The sequence below is a fragment of the Cuculus canorus genome, chromosome 22 (assembly GCF_017976375.1).
Source record: "Cuculus canorus isolate bCucCan1 chromosome 22, bCucCan1.pri, whole genome shotgun sequence".
Taxonomy (NCBI): domain Eukaryota; kingdom Metazoa; phylum Chordata; class Aves; order Cuculiformes; family Cuculidae; genus Cuculus; species Cuculus canorus.
The window spans coordinates 5927963-5952541 of NC_071422.1; the positions used below are offsets into that span (position 1 = coordinate 5927963).

At 52.3% G+C, this 24579-nt stretch overlaps 1 protein-coding gene and 1 long non-coding RNA gene across 5 annotated transcripts in view; both read left to right on the top strand.

Moving 5' to 3' along the window:
* The window catches only part of LOC128854309 (uncharacterized), a 99054-nt gene extending 96167 nt beyond the window's left edge, over nt 1-2887 (top strand). For all 4 annotated transcript variants that reach the window (XR_008453337.1, XR_008453338.1, XR_008453339.1 and 1 more), the window contains 2 exons: nt 1593-1723; nt 2706-2887. This is a non-coding gene — a long non-coding RNA (uncharacterized LOC128854309). The remainder of the gene's footprint in view (nt 1-1592; nt 1724-2705) is intronic.
* Nucleotides 2888-13134: 10247 nt separating this feature from the next.
* Nucleotides 13135-14638, top strand: POU3F1 (POU class 3 homeobox 1). Its single transcript, XM_009564433.2, has one exon. It carries the CDS (start codon nt 13164-13166, stop codon nt 14277-14279), a length of 1116 nt encoding a protein of 371 aa, XP_009562728.2. The 5' UTR covers nt 13135-13163; the 3' UTR covers nt 14280-14638.
* Nucleotides 14639-24579: the final 9941 nt, after the last annotated feature.

The window sequence follows — 24579 nt, forward strand, 5'->3', positions numbered from 1 at the left end:
TTGTGAAAGCGCCTTCTGGCTGCCCGTACGGCGTTCTGAAAAGGACGAGCCTTTAGATAGGTTGGCAACTCATATAAATAGTAAATACATGGTTGTGAGAATTGAAGTTTCCCTGGGAAGCCTGAATCTCTAGTTCCGTAGCAGCTCGGTTATCAAACGGATGATTTACATCTTATTAGGTATTTCCATCTGTTGATAGAAAAATGCTCTATTGCATAATATTCCTTTTGCTCCCGATGCAATTCCGGCTATTGCCTGAAGCGCTTCTGGGCCCCCAGACCAGCCTGTTTCAATAAGCAGCTCGCAGCCTGCGGCACTTTGGGGTGCTCAGGCTGGTGGGCGAGCAGGGAAGGCCAACGACGAGGGCTTTGGCAGAGCCACCTGCCCGTGAGCAGCTGCCAGCAGGCACCCGGCTGCGTGCCCTGCGGAGAGCTACTGCCGACGGCTCTGCCCGCTGCCTGCCGGAGCAGCTCCGGAGCGCCCACCTCGGGGCTCGGTGCCCACTGGGCTTCATGCCACCCGCTGCTGAGAATGGATTTTACCCCTCTGTTCCTCTCTTGTGAGACCTCATCTGGAGTCCTGTGTCCAGTTCTGGAATCCTCAATGTAAGAAGGAGATGGAGCTGTTGGAACGGGTCCAGAGGAGGCTACAAAGATGATCCGAGGGTTGGAGCACCTTCCATGTGAGGACAGGCTGAGAGAGTTGGGGTTGTTCAGCCTGGAGAAGAGAAGGCTCCCAGGAGATCTTATAGTCTTATAGACTATAAGACCTTATAGACCTTCCAGTACCTGAAGGGGCTCCAGGAAAGCTGGAGAGGGGCTGTTCACAAAGGCTTGTGGGAACCTGATGAGGGGCAATGGGTATAAACTGGAGAGGGGCAGATTTAGACTGGACATAAGGAGGAATTTCTTCACCATAAGAGTGGTGAGGCCCTGGCCCAGGTTGCCCAGAGCAGTGGTGGCTGCCCCATCCCTGGAGGTGTTTCAGGCCAGGTTGGATGGGGCTTGGAGCCCCTCATCCAGTGGGAGGTGTCCCTGCCCGTGGCAGGGGGTGGAACTGGATGGGCTTTGAGGTCCCTTCCAACCCAAACTATTCTATGATTAATATATTACTCTGACATGTAAAACAAAGAAACTGTATTCAACAGGCACGAAAACCAGGGAATACTTTACCCAGCAAAACAAGGGGCGAGTGTTGAGATGAGCGAAGAGAGGAGGGAGATACTGGGCTCAGTGCCCGATTCCTAATCCCTAAACTGTTTGACTGTAGCATTGTGAGAGCCAGGAGGAATAAACCTAATACTACAGCTTCTTGCTATTAAGGAACTATGTATTAATACAGTACTGCTAAGGTAATTAACCAGATCAGACTTAGTCCAGTGCTGAAAAGGATTTCTTCCCCCAGGGATAAGCAGATGTCTCAATCTAATTACACGTTATTTAATCAGAACCAGAGGTGGGGTATCTAATGAAAATACCATTTAATGTGGGGGGACAGAGATTGTAGCTCGGAAGCCGTGCAAGCAGAGGGGGGGAACACGAGGTTCAACACCAGCACAGCTTCTAATGCTTTTCTGCCTTCTTTCCGTACAGGACTTTAAGTGAGATCTCAGGATGGGAACTGGAAAAGAAAATCACTTGTGAGAAGCAAGCATTTGAGGAAAAGTTTGTTTTACTGCCTGGTGTGGAAAGGGAATTCTCCCATAAATGTCATCGGTGCTGAGGTGGGCACAGGGAGCTGTATTTTGTCTGAGGCAGCGGTAGCTCTCGGTGTGACCGTCTGTATGCCTTGCTTCACCCAAGTAAAAGTGGGAACAGTCATTTAAACCCTGCCAGTGACTCCGCGTGGGTGCAGCTGACAGCGGGGGCGCAGACCTGAACAGAGGGGAAGCTCCCGCTCTGCAGGCTGGCAGGAAGGGTGCTCGCTGTGTTACCGGGGAGGGCAGAACCCCTGAACCCATCATCCCTGGGATATGTGGATGTCTGAAAAGCAAGTGGAGAATCTCTTCTCCGGGGAAGGCTGTGCTGCTATCACCAGGAACCAGTGCGTGGGCGTACAGAACAGTCCTGGGGTGGGACACCTCCATCCCTGGAGGGGTTCCAGGCCAGGTTGGATGGGGTTTTGAGCAACCTGATCCAGTGGGAGGTGTCCCTACCTATGGCGGGGGGGGTGAAACTGGATGATCTTCAAGATTCCTTCCTACCCAAACCATTCCATGATTCTGTGCTCCATCCCCGAGAAGGCAGAGGAGCTGAATCCCTTTGATTTTATTATAATTGAAAGCCAGGCACTCCTAACAGTTGTTGGTAACTCAGCTGCACACAAGGACCTTTTCTACATGCTTGGAGATAACTTCTCCCAAGTGGAGCCTACATCACCCTGCAGGCTCACCAGCTCAACCCAGAGAGCAGTGAGGATCTGGCCCAGGTTACCCAGAGCAGTGGTGGCTGCCCCATCCCTGGAGGTGTTCCGGGCCAGGTTGGATGGGGCTTGGAGCCCCTGATCCAGTGGGAGGTGTCCCTGGGCACTGGATGGGCTTTGAGGTCCTTTCTGACCTAAACTAGTCTGTAATTCTGTGAAAGAGAAAAGAAAACTAAATGGCTTAATTTATCTGTTTAACGTGTTTTTGTTCACTTTCATGCTTTGTCATCTATTCTGACTTCTTTAATCAGTCTCTTATTGACAACTCTTCTCTGTTTTTATAGCCACCTTGGATGACTGAAATGCCAAAGGCTTGCAGGGTCCCCCATCCTCATCCATCCACTGCCCTTTCCCTGGGAAGGACAGGCATGCACACTGGCAGACGGGGCTGCATCTGAGCATTTCTGTGCTGTGACCGTCTCTCTGGACCTCTGGAGCGTTATCACCTCTGCGGACTAAAGCAAGAGTAAAGTGAGTATCCTGAGCTGCTGATAAAAAACTTTATTGGTGAGGTTCTAGGAAACGTTGACCCAAATAAGTGGGACTGAGAAGAAAAGTGTTCAGAGCAGCAGTAAGAGTGAAGAGATGACGCATCATTGCACCAGGATTCCAGAGAAAGACCGGATCCTGAGGGCCTGTTGACTGCAGTGGGAGTTTGTTGGCCCACAGTGCAGCTAAACAAAATACAAGAAATACGAGCTGTGGCAGAGATCAGAGCTCAGGTGAGACAGTCCTGTAACCAGTCGGAGAAGTCCTGGGTCCTCGCCCATGAGCTACTTGCAACACATAAGGAACAAAGAGAAATTTGACTTTGAACTATGCTGTCCTATACCCAGAAAACCAGTTGAGTTTTTTACGCCTTGTACTTATTTCGCACCAAATACCTAAAATCTGTCTGAGAATAAAGAAGCAGCTGCTTATATTTTGTAGAGTACGTGGCGTTATGGCCTCAGATCCTGTGCAAAGACTCATCCGGAGTGTTGCACCGGATGATGGTGTTTAACTTGTTCTTGCAACAAAGCAGGATCCACTCCTGCCTCGTCAACTGTGCAACCTGCTTTCAGTCCTCTGACTTCTTTGAAACACAAATAGTTTATAAAAAAGGAGATCGAGGGACAGTTCTACTCAAAGATTTGCCCGGTTAAAACCAGCTCTGTGGAGCTGTGACTTAATCCCTGCTTGGGAGGGTTTCTCTTCTAGAAGTAAAACTCTAAGTGTTGGGAATGATTTGAAGACCATCGTTTCAAATGTGACGATCGCTCTGTGAAAACCCAGTTAACTGAAGGCTGTTTAGTTTGGAAGGTGAAAGGCTCGGGGGTTTAGGGAGCAGAAGGCGGCCTGGTGAGGATATGGGTTGGATGGTGACCGCAATGCTTGGCCGCTGGGAGGATGTCCACTCAGTCTGTTGTCACCGGGACCAGCAGAAATCATTCTCTGCGGACAATGCACCTCCCTAAGGCAGGTGCTGCCGGGGAAGAGGGACTGCCTTCAGAGGGACAGCCCTCCTGGCAGTGGCACCGAGGGTGGCCGTGCTCCAGGCTGAAAGCAGACATGGAATTAATGCCTCCTCCCATCCAAGTCTGTGGAGAGCTTTTTACTGGCGTCAGTGGCAACAGGATCAGAGTGGAGTCTTAAGGCTCTTCCCCTGGAGCTTAGAGGAGTTTAATGGAATAAAGTCTAAGTTGTAATTAATTGGCTTCTGCTTCTCCTGCAGGAAAGAGTTAATGAAGGCAAAGCTTGTCTGGCCAAGGGGCTGGTATGGCTCCAGTAGAGCTATGACTCACAGATTGAACATCCTGCCAAAGCACCGAGCAGGCTCCTCTTCCTCAGCTCCTCCTATCCCAACAGTAATAGAACGAATTGGTCCAGGCATCGTGGCTGGAAAGGTTTGTCCCTTACAGAACCTGCTCTTCCCACTCACTTCAGAGCTGTTTGTTTGCACAAGACACCGTTGTCCACCAGGTAAGACCTTACACATCTAGCTTGTCATTGTTTCCATGGTGTGGACCTCCTGGTATCTCAGAAGGGCTCTTACAGGACTGAAGGTTAACAGAATAATTTAAACGAGTAAGGAAATGGCCAAAAGGAGGAGAGGAACGGGTAGGCCACTCGGAAGCAACACACAAGGAGAAGTTACTGGGTGAATCAGTCAAAGATGAGTCTTGGAACTGACCAAGTTTGATGTTTTCATCATGGAGCTTGGCTCAAAAAGAGGAGTGGAGAAATGGAATGTGTTGGTAGCATCATCCTTACAAAACAGCCACACTTAGTGACGCGCTGTCCCAGGCGTGATCCTCTACCTTAATTGCTCACCACGTCCCTCTCTCTGGAGAGATGAGCCCAGCAATGAGCAACCAGGAGCGTGGCGAGTACTGCCAAGCCCCTATTCCCGATGCGAGAAGAGCACGGGGAGAAGCAGAGAGGGGTTGTCTGAAGGCTGGTGCCTGATTGCTCTTCTCCAGAAGCACGTGATCACCTCAGAAATTTAATTTCATTAAAAATGGACGTTTTCTTTCCTTCTGAACTCTTGTCCTCTACCTCAGGGCCAATGATAAGACACAAAAAGGGCAAAACCAGAGAGGCAGTGCAGGCGGAAGATAGGGAGGAGTCTTGGTCTTGACAATGAGCTGAATTGTATACCACTTTGAATCCAGACTAGCAAAGCATAAATATATGGATTAGCCCCAGTATAACAGATTAAAACCTGAGGTGGAGAGTTTAAACATGGCATGGATTGTAGTAGCAGCAAAATTACAGGCATTGCTCGCTTCATCTCCCGACCCTCGCACCTCAACCCTGCCACAGACAAAATTTCTGCCTCCCCATTCTTCTACATCTGTGCTTTTTTACAGCACATCCCATTTTAGGGCACCGACCTGGAAAAACGTGGCCTTTCGGTATTGAAAGACCAGCTGTGGAACTGTGCATCATTAGAGTAACCAGCATGGAATGGGGAGAAGAAAGGAACAGGCATGTCCTACACCAGATCTGTTGGGAAGATGGAAAAATGAAGCATTCTCTGTGCAATTCCCCTTTCTCGGCAGTTGGACTTTGCAGGTTGCTACGCTGACTGCAATCCCTGTCGGATGACTTTGAGGCACAAGCAAAGGAGAGTTGTGGAGTTCAAGCAGCTCCAGGTGTGGTGCTTCCTGAAATCCCATTACTCACTGCACTCCAGTGAAATAACGGCTGCTTCTCCTCCATGTTCGAGTTGATATTAGATTGACAAGATCAAGTGACGGCACGACTGTAGACACCTTTATCTGCTGTATGCATAATCTTTCTTGCTGAACCCCAGCCAAACTCATCCCCAGGTCTTATCTTTTCTAAACTGAGTAGTTATTCATGGGGTTGTTTTATGCAAACTGCAAAGAGTCTCATTAAATGGAAACCTTAACTCAAAAGCTTTGTTATTAAGGTGGAACAGAGCTCGGAATGCATGGAGTGAAATTACCAAGCTTTTGTATTATTTGGGGAAGAAATTTCAAGGCCGGGTTGGATGGGGCTTGGAGCAACCTGATCCGGTGGGAGGTGTCCCTGCCCATGGCAGGAGGTGAAACTGGATGGGTTTTGAGGTCCCTTCCAACCCAAACTTGGATTCGAAACAACAGGCAGTTGCTAAGCAGGCTAAAATTAAAGAAGGTAACAAATCAGTATCCAAAATTTGCATTTCTTCTGGAAAATCAGCTCTTCAGGGACAACTTCTTTTCCGGAGTGAATAACAGCTTTTTTTTTTTATTTAATTCAAACCCTTCAGCAACATTAACATGCTCCGTGCAGATCTATACCCTGTCATACTTCTTATCTCAAGGACAGCACCTCCGACAGCAAAACGCCACATCCATCACATGGCGATATTAGCAAGAGTCCGGTTGTCTTGAGTAGGAATAAAACGCTCAATCCAGTGGCTTCACGCCAAGCCGGCTGCTTTCTTAAGCTGCCGCGTACATCAGCACAGACTCCTTGTGGACATAATTAATTAATGTTATATTTGGGGAAAGAAAACCAGGAAGGCTGTGAGGGACTTGATGTCAGGAGACCGCGGCGTCACGGACCCGCTCAAAGCCACTGGTAGAGTTGTGCGTGTGTTGGTGTTTCTGCGCGTTCACCAACGCTGCTGGAGGTGAAGGGGTTGTAAGGAAAGCACGGATGTCTCCCTTCTTCCTTCTGTGTGCCTTAATCTTAACGATTGTGGTGCCTGTAAGATGTGTGTGTTTTAATTCCCTTCGCTTTGTTTGGTACTTTTAATCCCCTGGGGCAAATCTCTGAGCTGAAGAACTTTAGAGCTGATATAGCTTTTTAAAGTGGGGATTATGCAAATGCATATTACGGGGCTTTCATAAATAGGGATTATTTGTCGAATACATTTGAGTGCTTCCTTAGGAGCCATTAAGGTGTGTTGTGTAAATAGGAATTTAGCGACTGCCTAATCTAAATTTCATTCATTGAATAAAAGATCGCAACAGCATTTTTTTTGCACTCCTTTTGGCCTTGAGAGAACATATTTCTGGACAATTTTCAGATAATTACAGGAACATATAAGACTAAAGCTAATCATCGTGAGCATTCCTCACACGTTTGTGTTATCTTTTCTCTACCATTCGCTCTCTATTTCCCTTCCTCTCTAGTTTTATGGTTGTCCACCCACTGTTGTCCCAGACGCTATCTTGTTGGTCAGCACTCGCAAAATTAAGAACTCTGCAAGTTTAGATGAGCAAAGCAAAAAGAATATTTTGCCAAAAGATAGAGCCCTCCAAAAAGTCGTAGAACTTTATTATCGTGCTCTAGCCCTTGGTGAAGGACATCTAGACAGACTTACAGATAGAGTTTACTCGGAGGCGACTTGTCTTTTGGACCCGTCTCAGCTGACAGGTGATGCTGGTATCTTTTCTTCTGCAGAAATGGTGCAAACTCACCGATCCGCTGTTCGATCAAGCTGTGTCAGCTGATGTCTGCGACCACAAACAGCAGCTGCTTCAATCTGCGCTCAGCTGCAGGAGACAAGGATCGCAGGCATGGTTCATGACCATGGTGCGCCGTGGCTGCTCCCCAAACACGAGGACCCCGAACGTTTGTGTCACTTCGAGTGTGAGGAGACAGCAGTTTCCCTTCCCGAGTGTTCCCACAGCCTGCTTGGAGCTGGGTGACTCCCAAAGAGGTGAGCCTAATCCTGTCCAGAGGGAGACTGCAACCAAAAGGACTTTCTCTCTCGATTGAAGATTGGCCAGGCAACCATGACCGCGGCTTCCAGGCGGTGCAGCTGCAGGGGGAGAGCCTCTCCCAGAGCTCTGTTGTTTGGCACTCGCCACATCTCATGGACCCAAAGCTCGCAGAATCCAGCTCGTCTTCTTTTCTCAAATTGATTTTTGTCTTCTGTGTGGGAGGCTGCTTGACCTGGAGGTAGAAGCAGCGATGTCTTTGTTGTTTTGCCTTAGAAGAGAAAGTGATCCTAACCCCAGGCCAAGGTTAAATCCCCCGTGACACAGTTGAATTTAGTGGGTCAGACAGGATTTGCCCATTAAGCGAGGACCTGGCACTGCGTGCTCACTTCACCGTGTGTTAGTGGATAAGTGCCTCTGCAGTGTAACTCCAGAACAGCCTTCCAGTCTACACCAGTGCGGAAGAGAAAGCTGAGGCTGTTCATCCCGAATAAAACCAGAGGCTGGAGAGATTCCCCCCAGCTCTGAGCCCCTCCTGCTCCGTGGATTCTCCCACTGCACCTGAGGGCACTGCAGTGTCGAGCGTTGCAGATCCTTTGGGTGTTACACATAGGAGTTAAACCTAAACTGGGAGGGGAGTGGGGGGAAACTGGCATGCCTGGGGTTGTTCAGCCCGGAGGACAGAAGGCTCCGGGGAGACCTGAGAGCAGCTTCCAGTCCTGAAAGGGGCTCTGGGAAATCTGGGGAGGGGCTCTGGATCAGGGAGGGCAGGGAGAGGACAAGGGGGATGGGTTTTAGCTGCAAGAGGGGGGATTGAGATGAGATCTTAGGAAGAAATGTTTTGCTGTGAGGGTGGGGAGGCCCTGGAACAGGTTGCCCAGAGCAGTGGTGGCTGCTCCATCCCTGGAGGGGTTCCAGGCCAGGTTGGATGGGGCTTGGAGCCCCTGATCCAGTGGGAGGTGTCCCTGCCCGTGGCAGGGGTTGGAACTGGATGGGCTTTGAGATCCCTTCCAACCCTGGGATTCCTCCAGCTCCTGAGAGGAGCTTCCAGCCGTGCTGTCCTGACATTCCATGGCCTCTTGTTGCAGATCATCCCCAAACAACAGCCCGGCCGAGCACCCCTGGAGCCAACCAGGGCAGCACGGCGTGTGCCGCACAGCTCGCAGCCCCCTCGCCGTGCACGGCGGTTCTGGCTCCGCTTCCCTACGTGCCGAGCTTGCCTCGTTATTTCAGTCCTCCCACCAGCCTCCGATCCAGCTGCATTAGGCAGGTTTTGATGCTGTCACAGTCACACAGAGAATGAATCATATCGAATATTGCCCATGGGGTTGTTTATTCCTTGAGAAGGGAATGGACTGCATGCCAATATTCCTGGTAAGGCATAATGAAAGAACTAGCTTTTGCTAGGAAACTTGGATGCTCTCCTACAGGGATTTGCTGTAGGAGGCTCTGGAAAAGCTCTGTAAAAGTAATACCTGAAATAAAAATACATCTTGAAAAAGCAAAGATGCTTTTAACACACCGGAATATCGATAGGGTCTGTCGAGCAGCACTGCTCCTCAGGAGAACATCTCTGTGGAGACAAGGACAACAGGAGCACAAATATGCACCTCCAGGTCTGGAAGTCAGTGCTGGTTTGGACATAGAGGTTAGGAATGGTTGGACTCGATGATCCAAGAGGTCTTTTCCAACAGGGTGATTCTTCGATTCTATGTCTTGAACCCTTCCCATCAACTTTAATTAGGGTCTGCTCTCTCTTTTGCTTTCTTCTCCTTCTCATGGTTTTATAAGAACTTTGCCACTTGGCTCTCACTTCTGGAGATGGAGTTGTTGAGGAAGGTTTAAACAGGATTTTCTCATTGGTCCCTGTTTTTGTGTGCTTCCAGTCTTTAAATTCAACTTTTATTAAGCAAAAGAAGCCCAGAGCACAATCTCTATGCAATGTCTTGGTCTGAAAAGATCGTTTGATCAGGAATAAATCTTATTACTGTGTCAACAGTCTGTGGTGGGGACTGCAGTCACCACAGGCTCTGTGTCTTCTCCTTCGGTGACTTCTGAAATACATAAACGGATAGAAGCTTGAAGCGCGATCCAGACCTCAGCCTTTGGAAATGATTCATTTCTACTAATGATTTACTGATTTACGCACAGCTTATTTTGCATAAAGTTAGAGCCAGGCACATTTATTCCCCGTGATTCCCTTAAAAACAGATATAAATATCAAAAGCAATTGGCTACCAAAAATTTGAATATTACAGCACTGCATCATGGAGAGTTGACATGAATATGAGGCTGGGTCAGGAAAAAAATATACAGAAAATGCTTAACCAAGTATGATATTTTACAGCGTGTCACTGAATCATCTGAAAGGGTTACATTCATTACGGACGTATGCAGTGTTTGCAAAGGATTCCTCAGGAAAAAAACAGAGACCATTTTTCTCCTAAGGAAAGATGCTCTGTGATCTATGAAACCCATCTCTCCTGCGAAGTCCAGCCTGTTTCTAGAGCTGTATACCCGAAAAGAGATACGGTGCAGGGTTTTATCCTGCTTGATGCCCCCAAGCCAAGAAGCCAACGTTGGCTTTTCTGTCCGCTGGCTGCAAAGTCCCAGCAGGTAGGGTTTGAGTCACCCACGTGCTTGAGTCACCCAAGACCTTATCACTGTCTACAGCTCCCTGGGAGGAGGTTGTAGCAAGGTGAGTCTTGGTCTCTTCTCCCAAGCAACAGATGACAGGATGAGAAGGAATGGCCTCGAGTTGCACCGGGGCAGGTTTAGATTGGAAAAATTCTTCACTGAAAGGGTTCTCAGCCCTGGCAGAGGCTGCGCGGGGAGGTGGTGGAGTCCCCATCCCTGGAGGGGTTTAAGAAACGGGCAGACGAGGTGCTCTGGGATCTGGTTTAGTAGTGGGCAGATGCGGTTGGACTCGATCTCAAAGGTCTTTTGCGACCAAAAGCTTCTATGATTCAAATCAGGGCTTTGGTGCACTGAAACGGCAAAGTGTCTTCAGCGTGGAGGGACAGGATGTGGCTCAACTTCCCAGGAAAAGGCTTTCAAGAGGCAGCGGTTAATGTCCTTCACGGCAGAGAGCCACCCTGCCCAGGTGCCTCCTCGGGAGAGAGCAGGGCATCGGTGTGTGGCCATTGACATGTTACACTCGTACACGTATTGATCCGACGGTTCATTGTTCGCCCGAGCCCTTGGCAAAGGTCACTGTCTCTGCTCCCATTTTACAAATGGGAACACAGAGGCGAAGATTAATTTTCAGAAGTGATTAATGTTCCTGGTGCCCATCCTGATTCACTTCGGGCCTCGAGCCCCAAATGAAGTCTGGAGCTGGGTTAATTAAGGTGTCCCTTGCCCCTCTCCCAGCACTGCCAGACGCGGCCGTTGCTTCTTGTCATCGTCTTTCCCACAAGCTCCTCCACCCTTTATCCCGTGCCAACCCTCAAAGCGGCTCGGAGATTTGCCTCCAAGGCTGCTTCCAAGACCCACATTTCCCATGACGCCCAAACCATCTCAGATCCTCATTCCTTGGCCCTCGGTGCTTTATCCTGCAGGGTGTTTCGGAAAGCGCTCCCACCTTCCCAGAGCTTACCGAAAAGGTAAATCAAGGCTTTTAACAGCCAAGAGGGTCTTGATGACTACGAGGTTCATTGGCCAGTGGTCACCCCTGAAGGTTGCCACCATCCCTGTGCTTTGCAGCAGCCCGAACCCACAGGATGGAAGGGGCAGAGATGCTCCTGGGGACCTGTTGCCCAGGGAGGGGGTTGAGTTGCCTTCCTTGGAGGTGTTTAAGGAACGAGTGGATGAAGTGCTGAGGGACATGGTTTAAGGGAGTGTTAGGAATGGTTGGACTCGATGATCCGGTGGGTCCTTTCCAATCTGGCGATTCTATGATTCTATGACCTGCCTGGTGCCCTGCGGTGCTGCCGGTGCAGGGTATGATGTCCGATTCAGTCCAATCCTGTCCACTCCATTAGGGTTGGGAGGTGCCGTGCCGTTGTGCTGCAGTGCCATCGGCTCCATCAGGGCCAGGAGGTGCCGTGTCGAGCTGTGGGCACAACATGGGAGCAGGAGGTGCCGTGCCATCATGCCATTGGCTCCATCAAACCAAGAGGTCCCATGCCATTGTACCATTGGCTCTGTAAAGGCCAGGAGGTGCCATGCTATCAGGGCTCCATCAGGGCCAGGAGGTGCCGTGTTGAGCTGTGGGCACAGCATGGGAGCAGGAGGTGCCATGCCATGATGCCATTGGCTCCATCAAACCAAGAGGTGCCATGCCATCATACCATTGGCTTTGTCAAGGCCAGGAGGTGCTGTGCCATCATGCCATCAGCTCCATCAAGCCAAGAGGCGCCGTACCACTGTGCCATCGGCTCCATCAGAGCCAGGAGGTGCTGTGCCATCGGCTCCATCAAGCCAAGAGGTGCCGTGCCATCGTGCCATCAGCTCCGTCAATCCAAGAAGTGCCGTGCCATTGTGCCATTGGCTCCATCAAACCAACAGGTGCCATGCCATCATGCCATTGGCTCTATCAGGGCCAGGAGGTATCATGCCATCGTCTCCATCAGACCAAGAGGTTCCGTGCCATCATGCCATTGGCTCCATCAAGGCCAGGAGGTGCGGTGTCATTGTGGCATCAGCTCCATCAAACCAAGAGGTGCCGCGCCATCGTGCCACCATCTCCATGAGGATCAAGAGGTGCCGTGCCATCGTGCCACCATCTCCATGAGGATCAAGAGGTGCCGTGCCATCATGCCACCATCTCCATGACGATCAAGAGGTGCCGTGCCATCGTGCCATCATGCCGCCGGCTACATCAGAGCCAGGAGGTGCCTTTTCAAGCTGCGGGCACAGCACGGTGCTGCCATCGGGGCCAGGAGGTGCTGTGCCATCATCTCCATCAGTGCCGGCAGGTGCCGCCTCGAGCTGCGGGCACAGTGCGGGCACAGGGGGTGCTGTGCCATCGGCTCCATCAAACCACGAGATGCCATCGTGCCATCATTTCCATCAGTGCCCGGAGGTGCCCTGTGGAGCCGCGGGCGCAGTGCGGGCACAGGAGGTGCCATTGTACCATCCGGGCCCGGAGGTGCCGCTGCCGCCCGCCCCGTCGGGGCCGGGAGCTGCCGGTGCTTTGCCGCAGCGCGATGCCCCCTTCCCCCCCCCGCGGGGACCGGGAGGGTTTGAAGCCCCGCGCCGTGTCCCGGTGCCCCCGGGGCCGCCCCGGCCCGTTTCCCCCTCTCCCCCCATCCCCGCGCCTCCCACGTGGCCGCTCTCCGCTCGGCATGAATGAATCTCCCTCCTCCAATCAGCGGCCGCTCCGCCGGCGGGCGCGCGCGGGGCCCCCCCTCCTTTCCCCCCTCCCTCATTCCTCTTCCAGCCAATCGCCGCGCGGCTCTCTGCGCGCTCCAGCCAATCATAGCGGAGAGGGCGTGGCTTCGCTGCGCGGCGCATCCAATGGCAGATCGGCGCGGGCCGGCGCCGCCCAATGGCAGCGCGGAGGGGGCGTGGCCAGCGAGCGGGGAGCCCCCGGCGCGCGGCTGTAAAGCGGAGCGCGGGGGCTGCGCGGCGCACACGGCCATGGCCGCCACGGCGCAGTACCTGCCGCGCAGCGCCGCGCTGATGCACCCCGACGGGGACCGGCTGCACCAGGGCACCACGTACCGAGAGGTGCAGAAAATGATGCACCACGAGTACCTGCAGGGGTTGGCCCCCGCCGCCGGGCACGCCGTCGGGTTAGCGCATCACCAGTGGCTGCCCAGCGCCGGCACGGATTGGGGCAGCGGCGGGGGCGGCGGCGGAGCGCACCTCCCGCCGGCTGAACACGCCAAAGGAGCCCCGCCGGGACCCCGCGAGGAGCTGGCGGCCGCCTTCCATCACCGCCCGCACCTCGTGCACCAAGCGGCGGCGGGCGGCGGAGCGGCGGGCGGCTGGGCGCAAGGAGGCGGCCCCCACCTACCCCCTATGTCCCCCCCGTCGGGGCAACCGCTCCTCTACGCTCAGCCTTACGCGGGGCTCAACGGGATGCTGGGGCCGCCGGCTCCGGCGCTGCACCACGGGCTGCGAGACCCGCTGGGAGCCGAGGAAGCCGGAGCGCACGAGTTAGCGGCGTCCCCGCCGCCGCTCGGTCCCCCGGAGCCGTCGGATGAGGATGCTCCCAGCTCCGACGACCTGGAGCAGTTCGCCAAGCAGTTCAAGCAGCGGCGGATCAAGCTGGGCTTCACGCAGGCGGACGTGGGGCTGGCGCTGGGCACCCTCTACGGGAACGTCTTCTCGCAGACCACCATCTGCCGGTTCGAGGCGCTGCAGCTGAGCTTCAAGAACATGTGCAAGCTGAAGCCTCTGCTCAACAAGTGGCTGGAGGAGACGGACTCCAGCACGGGCAGCCCCACCAACCTGGACAAGATCGCGGCGCAGGGTCGGAAGCGTAAGAAGCGCACCTCCATCGAGGTGGGCGTCAAAGGCGCCCTGGAGAACCACTTTCTCAAGTGCCCCAAGCCCTCGGCCCACGAGATCACCTCCCTGGCGGACTCCCTGCAGCTGGAGAAGGAGGTGGTGCGGGTCTGGTTCTGCAACCGACGGCAGAAAGAGAAGCGCATGACGCCGGCCGGGGTCCCTCACCCGCCCATGGAGGACGTTTACGGACAGGCGGACACATCCCCGCTGCACCACGGGCTCCCCGCCGCCGTGCAGTGACTGCGCGGCCCCGACGGCGGCCCCGGTAACGGCGGGCGCGGAATCACCGCGCTTTAATTTATTCCTCAAGACTTTTGGGTTTCTTCCCCCCAACAAAACCCTCCCCAACGCTCCGCGCTCGCCGGAGCCGCCCGCGGCCGCAGCAGCACTAGTGCCAAAGGTTTGCCAAGCTCTAATTTATTCCCTTCCTCGCGTGGATGACGGGGCGGCGGCTTCCACGGCCCGGTCCGGTCCGGGCCCACCCGGAGGACGCTCCGGTGTCCCCCCCTCCACCCCCCCGGCCCGTCTCTATTTATTTTCTAACCGTGCGCGGAGCTCTGTCCCTCCCGTTGGTGGGTTCGGTCCGGTCCCATCCTTCCCCCCCCCCCCCCCTCCTCCCTCCTCTCCTCCCTTGGGTTTTCGGTTTTTGTTTGTATCTTAATCGCAAAACCAATGTAGACTGCGAGGGTTCGTTTCTATTTATGTTATAGTAAATATTTTATTACTTGCATAAACCATTTACCCAGGAACCGGTCTCGTGTCGTCTTTACGGGCGGCGGCGCCCAACCGGGAACGGGACCGGGGCTGGAGCCGTCGGGGAGCGCAGACGGAGCCGGTACCGGGGTTGTTAACGATGGGAGCGCAGCCGGGACCGGGGATGGCACCGTCGGGGAGCGCAGCCGGTACCGGGATTGTTAACGCTGGGAGCTCAGCCGGGACCGGGGATGGCACCGTCGGGGAGCGCAGCCGGTACCGGGGTTGTTAACGATGGGACCTCAGCAGGGACCGGAGATGGAGCCGTTGGGGAGCGCAGCCGGGACCGGGAGCTCAGCCGGTACCGGGGTTGTTAACGCTGGGAGCTCAGCCGGGACCGGGGATGGCACCGTCGGGAAGCGCAGCAGGGACTGTAACTGGTACCGGGGTTGTTAACGATGGGAACTCAGCCGGGGCCGGAGCCGTCGGGGAGCGGAGCCGGTACCGGGGTTGTTAACGCCGGGAGCTCGATCGGGACCGGGACCGGGGCTGGCACCGTCGGGGAGCGCGGCCGGGACCGGGATCTCAGCTGGGAGAGCAGGGAGCTCCGCCGGGACTGGGACTGGCACCGTCGGGGAGCTCAGCTGGGAGCGGAGCCGGTACCGGGGTTGTTAACGGCGGGAGCTCGACCGGGACCGGGAGCTCAGCCGGGAGCGGGACCGGGGCTGGCATCACCGGGGAGCGGAGCCGGGACCGGGAGCTCAGCTGGGGGAGCCGGGAGCTCCTCTGGGACTGGGACTGGGACTGAGACGGGGACTGGCACCGTCGGGGAGCTCAGCTGGGAGCGGAGCCGGGACCGGGATTGTTAACGCCGGGAGCGGAGCCGGGGCTGGAGCCGCCGGGAGCGGGGCTGCCATCGCCGGGAAGCGGAGCCGGTACCGGGATTGTTAACGCCGGGAGAGGAGCCGGGGCTGGAGCCGCCGGGAGCGGGGCTGCCATCGCCGGGGCTCCCGTTCGGGAACGAGCAGTGCCGGCGGAGGCTGCCGGGCTCAGCCCCGGGGCTCCATCCCCGCCGTGCCCGCACCGCGGGGAACCGCCGTTCCCGCTGGGCTCATCCGGAGCCGCTTTTACCGATCTTAAGCCGACCTTGTGCAGAAACCCTTCCCGACAGAACTTTCTTATCGCAGCGGAGAAGATCCCTTTTTTTTTTCCACTGTAACTACACTCGGGTTTTTTTTTTGGATGTTTTCTCTTTCGCGGTTTCACCCCCAAATATTTTGTGGTTGTGCCAAGAAAGGCTGAAAATTCTATTGTTGCGGTCTCTATTTCGTAAAGAACCGACTTATAGCTCTGTTTTAAACCTCTTCTCTTCCAGCAAGTGTCGAGAAGAGCCGTGTTGGAAGGGTTGTGTTTGCAGGTCCTTTAGTTTTTGTGGTTGGGAGAACTTCTGAAACACAGAGCTCTTGCACTGATGGGATACTGGGTCAAAATCTGGTAGTAAAGCACCAAATTCCTTCTTTTTACTTGGAAAGGAACTTGTTCCAATGGTCCTGAACACCTTGGCACTTGCTGCTTTCCCAACTTCACTCTTGGTATGAGTTATATGCTGTGAAAACAGAAGGCTGAAAAGAGATTTTATAGTTGTAGCACTGCGTCTGGCGTAGGAATTCATATAGAATTATTGATATCTATAAATATAAATGCTTAGTATATAAACTGTAACTTACGCTTTAATTTGTACGTGAAATTTTTTATCTTCACTGCCGTTTGATTTGGTTGCATTTTGTGCCGTTGGAGGGGGTGTAGAGTATTTGCCTAAGGAACAATAGATAATGTTATAAATTATCACATTCTCAATGTCTCTTAAAATGTAGCTCTTCTGAGTCGTTGAATACAGAACTATTCAGTTCTCACTCAAAATTCTATTGAGCTGGGGGTTAAGGCTTTAAAATAAAATCACTTCGAGCAGTTATTTTGTTAAATACTCTGTCTTATCCTCGTGAGTATGTAAAGAAATCGTTTGCTTCGTGGTACAAATGTGGTAGCAAATGCTGCAGTTCAGTGGATTAATAACTTTCCTTGGCGTGCGGAGTTAAAAATAAGGAATCTCACTTAAAGGCTTCAACACACATTGTGTGTTTTGTTCAGCTTTTGTTGCAGACTTAGCTTCCTTTTCTGTGACGTGACTGGTGTTGCTACAAAAGGATGGAATTGTAGGGCTGTTGTAGGGGTCGTGAATTCCAAAAGTTTTGCTCTGTTTACTGAATATTTACTCCTTTCTAAATCGCTGAGCGTATGCGGGAGCTGAGATGATGCACTCCGGTCAGGAAGTAAAGGAGCGTGGTGATCCGAGGCTTTGAGTCGATGTATCAGTAAAGCATATAAATTAATTTTCAACTCTGCTAATCTTCCCTTAGCCGTCCTTTTGTGCGTTTCACACGCCACATACCGTTGTGGTTAAGGTTTGGTAACGCCAGAACTCTGCAGCCTTTACTTAAGAATAATTTCGGCGCGACAGCCAGGCTTTAAGGGAAGAAGAAACAAAATCGGGAATGAACAAAAGAGGTTGTAGTTTATAAAGGAAACGGCCTCTCGTTTGCATCAAATGATTAATTGTACTGCTTTTCTCTACCAGGAGGGATTTCAATAGCCTCTTCGTTCTGGAGTAACCTGGCTGGCAAACAGCGTTTCTACTCATACTTGGAAGGGATGGGTCAGTTTTCACATTGCGTTCTCGTAATGGATGAGATGTGCTGTGAGTGCTGGGGAGGACGAGCACCCTTGGGTTGTTGGGTTTGTCAGATTGTATAAGGCGCTGGCAGCCCCGCTGCATTAGCTCTTTCGTGCCGTTGAGCAGCAAAACCAAAATACACTTTATATCTCTTATTTCTGCAGTGCCGCAGTGCTCAGCCGTTCCCAAAACCAAATGCCCCAAAGGTTTCCCTCTCTTAGGAGAACGTGTTAGTTATCTTGGTCGAGGATTAAATAGCAATTACTGGGGGGGAGGCTTGAGGGGGTTTGTAGTTTTATTGATTTGGTGGCGGTGGTTTCTCACTGAAGTGACAATACGAGCTCAAAGCGCACCAGGAGAAAGTAGGATTGTGGTGTTGGTACATAAAAGCAGGTGTGCAAAGAGTTATTCAGCGATGCACAAAGTCAATAGGACGGTATGCGAAGTAAGAAGTGGAAATGAGGAAAGGAGTTGTGCGCGTTGTCAATGTTAGAAGGGTTTAAGTCTGTGCCGGCGTAGGATCCGTCCTTGGGATGCAGCGTGGAGGGAGCTGTGAGAGCTGCTGCTGTTGGGCAGTGCCTGGACCCAGCAGATGCTCTTCAGGGCAATGTGGTTTTTGCGCTTGCATTGGGGCTGCACCGAGTCCCTCGGCGCACCTTGCCAACGCAGAGCCCCATCTGCGGCACCAGCACGCGGCCACGGGGCCAAACCTGCGGCGGCGGAGGTGATGGGGTGGCTCTCGGTGCAGGTGGCACCAGGGGGTCGCATCCCTGATGGGGGAAGGCAGCCCTTCCCTCGTCCCTGTGGAAGGGCGCGGGGTCGTGCTCTGCTTGCTGCGTTTCATCCCTGCGGGGAGCAGAGCAGCCTGCCGGCGCTCCCCGGGTACCCGAGGGGCAGCTGCGCCTTCCGCGGGCTTTATGAATTGATTATCAAGTGTTAGGAAATGGCTTTTTTTAGTTTTTTTCTGTTAAAACTCTGCAGAGCATCACTTACTTTTTCTTTCTATTTTTAACAAGGTGGACACTGGCTGCTCGGCTTCCCTGTGTTGCTCGGGAAAAGGCTCTGGTGTTCCAGTATCCGACTCTCTTTTCAGATTTCTCCGAATATTATCGCTGCCACTTGCAAGAGCGGGGAGCGCTTGCTCTGTCACAACTGCCCAAGTGACTCCAGCGCAGCGGTTTGCCTCACCCGTAATTATCGATGCCGTATTCATCTTCTGCTTCCAACAGAACCTGGTCTCATCTGCAAACTGCTGTCTGCTCGATCCCAGCAAAGTGCCGGCGTGCAGACGGTTCCCGACTGGCTGGAGAAACGCTATAATAACCTCTTTTCATGTAAATTTGGAGCGTCGGTGGTAACACCTTGGAATTTTGTTCCTGCCTCTGCCCACCCCTGCTTGCTCTCTCTCTCTCCCACAGGGAGCAATTTCAGCACCGTCTGGCTGAGCGTATATTCTAACGCTGCGCTAATGTTGTTTGCATATATTTTAATGTTATGCTAATGATACCGCTGGTTGGTTGGAGCTGGATCAGCCCGGGGAAAGCTCAGTGTTGTTATTTCACAGGTATTGGAAACAGGTTTGGGTCATGCCCTTGGGGCAGAAGTCCACAGCTGGGGAATTGCTTCTCCTTAGCTGCCTTCTATTGTTTCTTACAGTTGAGTTGTTTAAAATTAGCACATCCTGGCCAACAAACTCCAAGCTCAAAGCTTGTCGTGTGTGCTCCGGACAGGCGGGCAGCCTGCTGGGGCTCCTGCCGGCGTTCCCTGCCCGCAGAGCTGCTGCCATCCTAGGAGCCACTTTGCTCAGGCAGGGCAGGACCGAGCTGAGATGCGGTGGGGCTGATTTAGTTTTGGTTTGAGATGCTGGAGGTCCATAGATAAACAGGTCTGCTCTTACTAATCTTAAAACTCTGCTACGTAGAGAGATCTGTCCCAACAGACCCTCATGAAATGAGCAACTCCAAAGCATAGGGTTTCTCCAGGCTTCCACCAGTGCCTCCGACGTGGGCTCTGATCGGCGTCATCCCTCTGTTGTACACGTATGTAGGAAGCACGCAGAGAAGGAGCTCCTTAAGTCTCGTGTGAGCTCCCACTGCGCCTTTCAGAACTGATTTATGGGCGTTCAGCATCTCTCCCACTTGTTATTCGTTGGGGAGTGGAACTGTGAACGTCTGCACACAGCTCTCACCTGGGCACGGAGGCAGAAAGAGAGCCGTCTGCGCTTAATCAGGGATGGTTTTCTTTTGTCATCCATGTAAATTCAACCCATGGAAGTCCCTCCTGGTTTCAGTTTGAACCAATAAGACCGGGCTTCTCTGTGTAACCCACCACGCCGCGCACGGCGACGACGAGGTTTCAAAGGCAGCGTTAAAGCATAGGATGTTGTACACAAGATATAACGTGCGTGTTAGATCAGACCGCATGAATATTTCATGTTCCTTGATATCACATTATTTTCAGTGTTGCTTAAAACGAGCATTATTTCTTCTAAGCCTCGCAAAGGTATTTTAGTTACAGGAGTGCCCCGACTCATACGCTGCTGACGGCGCTTGCTGCAGAGGAGAATGCTGTCCATGCCAAACTTTAAAGACATTTTAAATTGATTTTCCTCTTTAATACCTCTTTTTCTGGAGCGTTCTGCCCGATGAAGGCATCTGTGCGACATCTCCAGCACCCAGGTCGTGTTGCCTTGTGGACACGTTGACTTTTGCAGCTCCACAGAGGGCAGTCGGCTTTTGATCGCTTTGCCAGATGATCGTTCTTCCGACTCTTCTTGCCGTTTATTCCCTGCAGCAGCTACTTTAGGGCCAAAACGGACAGCAGGCACCACAGCCAGGGTAGAGTTTCTTCCATAATGTTTCCAGGCTGGTTTTTCTTTCACCGTGTCTATGGAAGGCGGGTGGCCAACTGAGCCCGCTCGGCTCTCCACCTCCGGAGCTCTACGCGAGTGCCTTGGAAGTAAAGGAATGAACAAGAGCACAAAACCCATCCTGTGGATGTCCTGTGTATGCACAAGAGTTGTCAGATGCCTTGTGGGAGTGCCTGCTCCTCGCTAGGGGATCGATGGAAGGTAGGAGAAAGCCAGTTGGGCGTTTTGCCATTCTTCTGTGGACGATTGTCCTGTGGTTGTTCATTCCCTGGAGCTCGGTGTGTGTCGATGCCTCTCGTTCTGAGATGATGCTGGATCTATTTTTTTCTTGTAGCTAGCCAAAACTCTGAGAAATGTATTGGATTTGTATGTTTGCATCTTTTGCGGTCATTTGCAGGACTGGTTTGAAAGAGTCAGGCCATCCCTTCAGAACTCTTTATGTATTTTTTTTAATGTATAATAAGCTTAAATTGAAGAATTTTTTCGCAGTTGTGCCAAAGGCTCATCCGGAGACAGGTAAAAGCAGGGATGGCTTTTAAAATGAGTAACAGGGGTATGGGCAGTGAGCGAGCTCCAGTACAGAAGGGCAGTTATCAGATTTACTACAGTGGAGACTTCCCTCTAAAACATTATTGGAGTTCCTGGATTTTACTTCCAGATCTGTTCATTTTCTTGAGGACCATGAGAAATGCTTTGGTTTTTCTTTCCAGTAGTTTTTTCCTTCTCATGAAGTGATGTAATCAGTCTGTCCTTCCGTGGCAAGGCTTCATTTCTTTGGAATGCTGGGAGGACCTCAGCAAAGAGAGATACAACATTGGGAGATGCTCCCTGGCCTGAGATGCTTCCTGGCTAGTGGTGTGACTAGTTGGGCTTTGCAGAGGGCCGGTTGGGCTTTGCAGAGGGCCGGTTGGGCTTTGCAGAAGGCTTGCTTGGTATCTCCAGTGGAAAGAGTAATTCCATAGGCTGGACTCCAAGGTACAGAGCTGTACTGCAGGGATGCAAGAGCTGCTCTCCTGTTTCCTCCTCTCCCACCAGGCTGTATATGAGGATTTTCCTGGTCTGGGCACCGTGTTCCCGACCCTGCTGCCTCAGAGCTGTGGACGGCAGGACAGGCGTGCTGTGTGCTTTGAGGATAAGTGCTATGGAAGGGCATCAGCCACTGCTGAAACATCAGCCCAGGAGCCCCGTGGAGCTCCAGCTCGTGATGACAAGCGCAGCCGAGCGCTGGCTCTCCAGCTCCTGGCTGACTTGCATCAGCAGAGTGTTATTTTTACTTACGTTGCCTGTGGCGTGTATCTGGCGGAGCCGTCTGGAGGAGCGCGGACGTGCCGTGGTGGCTGGCCCTTGTCCTCTGCCCTCTCCCAGCCAGGTGGGCATCAAGGTGCAATTTTGCATGTTCCTTCTTCAGGGCCGTGTCCCTTACGCCTTTGTGTCCTCTGCAGAGCTCCCAAGTGCCAGGAGCTTGTGCATCCTTAGTGCTCAGAACGGTTTTAATCACATCTTTTCTCGTGCCTTAGTGCTGTCTCAGGTGTTGGAGCATTTTTCAGGAGTAAAGCCATGAAAATTGTTGCCAAGCCTGACCTTGTCATCCCTCCACAGCGCTCTCCTGAATGAGTCCAGAGCCTCACAGGGCCCTCTCGAGCGGTGAGGTCCAAGGGTCTGCTCCTCTGTCCCTCCAGCCAAGCTGAAGCTTGAGGAGCCTTTTAAGAGGTGCAGAATTGCGGCAGGAGAAGGAGCGATCTAACAAGCCCATCATCACAGAAGAGCCTTGAATCTTGCGGTTCTGGCTCCACATCACCGCAGGGCTTGGTTTTTTCTCTTTCTTTGAACATTATAAGTTCAGAGAATGGAGCTGGACTCATCTATGTCCGTCTTGTTGGAGGAATGAGGGGTTTGCCGAGCCTCGTGAGAAGCAGCCTGCGTGTCAGCCAAACTTCGCGATGAAGGACATTGATTCTTCAGCAGATATGAGCGAGCAAAAAGCAGCAGCTGGCGGTTGCGGCGTTGGATTTATCCTGCCCCATACTGCTCTCAGGTACGTGTGAGAATCCTGCTCTCGTTTACAAGAGGGTTGTGACACAAACAGGATTTGCTCCCACAGGAGGACTTTTAGCTCTTTGTTTTTCTAAAATGACTCCTTTTGCTCTCAGCAGTCAACGTATGATTTTATTTTTGAATGAGAATATGTATAACTTTGCTCATTGCTAGCAGAGCTTGCCTCTTCTCTTCTCTTCTCTTCTCTTCTCTTCTCTTCTCTTCTCTTCTCTTCTCTTCTCTTCTCTTCTCTTCTCTTCTCTTCTCTTCTCCTCTCTTCTCTCCTTCTCCTCCTCTCTTCTCTCCTTCTCCTCCTCTCTTCTCTCCTTCTCCTCCTCTCTTCTCTCCTTCTCTCCTCCTCTCTTCTCTCCTTCTCTCCTCCTCTCTTCTCTCCTTCTCTCCTCCTCTCTTCTCTTCTTCTCTTCTCTTCTCTTCTCTTCTCTTCTCTTCTCTTCTCTTCTCTTCTCTTCTCTTCTCTTCTCTTCTCTTCTCTTCTCTTCTCTTCTCTTCTCTTCTCTTCTCTCCTTCTCTTCTCTCCTTCTCTTCTCTTCTCTTCTCTTCTCTTCTCTTCTCTTCTCTTCTCTTCTCTTCTCTTCTCTTCTCTTCTCTTCTCTTCTCTTCTCTTCTCTTCTCTTCTCTTCTCTTCTCTTCTCTTCTCTTCTCTTCTCTTCTCTTCTCTCCTTCTCTTCTCTCCTTCTCCTCCTTCTCTTCTCTCCTTCTCCTCCTCTCTTCTCTCCTTCTCCTCCTCTCTTCTCTCCTTCTCTTCTCTCCTTCTCTTCTCTCCTTCTCTTCTCTCCTTCTCTTCTCTCCTTCTCTTCTCTCCTTCTCTTCTCTCCTTCTCTTCTCTCCTTCTCTTCTCCTCCTCTCTTCTCTCCTTCTCCTCCTCTCTTCTCTTCTTCTCTCTTCTCTTCTTTCTTCTTATTCTTCTCTCTTCTCTTCTCTCTTCTTATTCTTCTCTCTTCTCTTCTCTCTTCTTATTCTTCTCTCTTCTCTTCAACAAGCCTCTTACCAGTGTCTCAAAGCAGAGGGTTTTCTCACCTTTGGAAGCATCCTGCTCCCTCAGCCTTACTGTTTATTGGATTTCTCTGCTGCTTGCGTGGTGCCAGGTGCTTCCCAGCCCCTGGGTTATGAGGATCAGTGCAGGGCTGAGCCACGGCGTCGTCTCGCCCACATGTCCTTGCCTCTGCTGAAGTTGCCCAGTGGAATCCTCTGCCGCAACCCCAGGAATGGCTACACGCTCCAGAAATAAAACCCCTGAAACTGTCCACACAGTCACTGAGATACTTTTGCTTGGCTGGTGGCGTTTGCCCTAAATGTGCTTTTAAAGTCAGAGAGAAATAGGCAGATCTTTGCAGGGTTTGCAAGCCAGGGCTCTGCAGCGCCGAGATCTAATGGGTCGCACGATGGGTATCTGCACCCTGGCACTTGGCTTTCCCTTTGCTGTCCTATCGCTATTCATTTTTAGCTGTTTTTCGCTCGTGTAGATGGCAAACCCAAACCATTTGGCAATATTTTGAACGTGCTTTTTATCCAGCATGCTCCTTGTCCGTTGGTCATAGAATCATGGAATGGTTTGGGCTGGAAGGGACACCTTCTGGGAAGGAAAGGGGTTGGAACCAGTAGCCCCCAGAGACCTTGGTGGTTCTGCCACCCAGGCAGGGGCTGGCAGTGCCGGGGGAGCATCCTGGCACAGCTTTGCTGGTGCTGAGGACGAGCACAGGTCAACGTCGTTAAGAGGGAGAGCGTTGAATCGATACCTGGAGTGTTTGATATTCTGCTTAGTGGAACACTTGTTATGTCTTTAATTACTATTTCTAAAAGCACCACGGGATGGAAAGCAAAAGGCAGAAATAAATAGCAAGGGGTGATCAATTGGGCATGAAACCCTTGTTATTGATCACCTTTAACCTCTGCTTAAGCTCATGACAGAGCTACCATTTAACTGTCCCCAGGCGCAAAGAGCATCAATTGTACAAGTGCCACATAAATCACTGTGGGCTGTGGTGCATTGTGAGCGGTCCTGAGCCGTCCTGCCCGGCGGGGAGGGCGAGGGTCCCCTACAGCGGGGCACTGCCCTGCCGGTGCTGCTCGAGCACCCTCAGCTGGTTTTCTCTGATAAGCTGCTGCTCCTTGAACTGATATTTCACCCAGAGAAGCTCCCACGAGCGGAGCTGTGTCACAGCTCTGAATGCTGGGCTGCAGAAAGGACAATA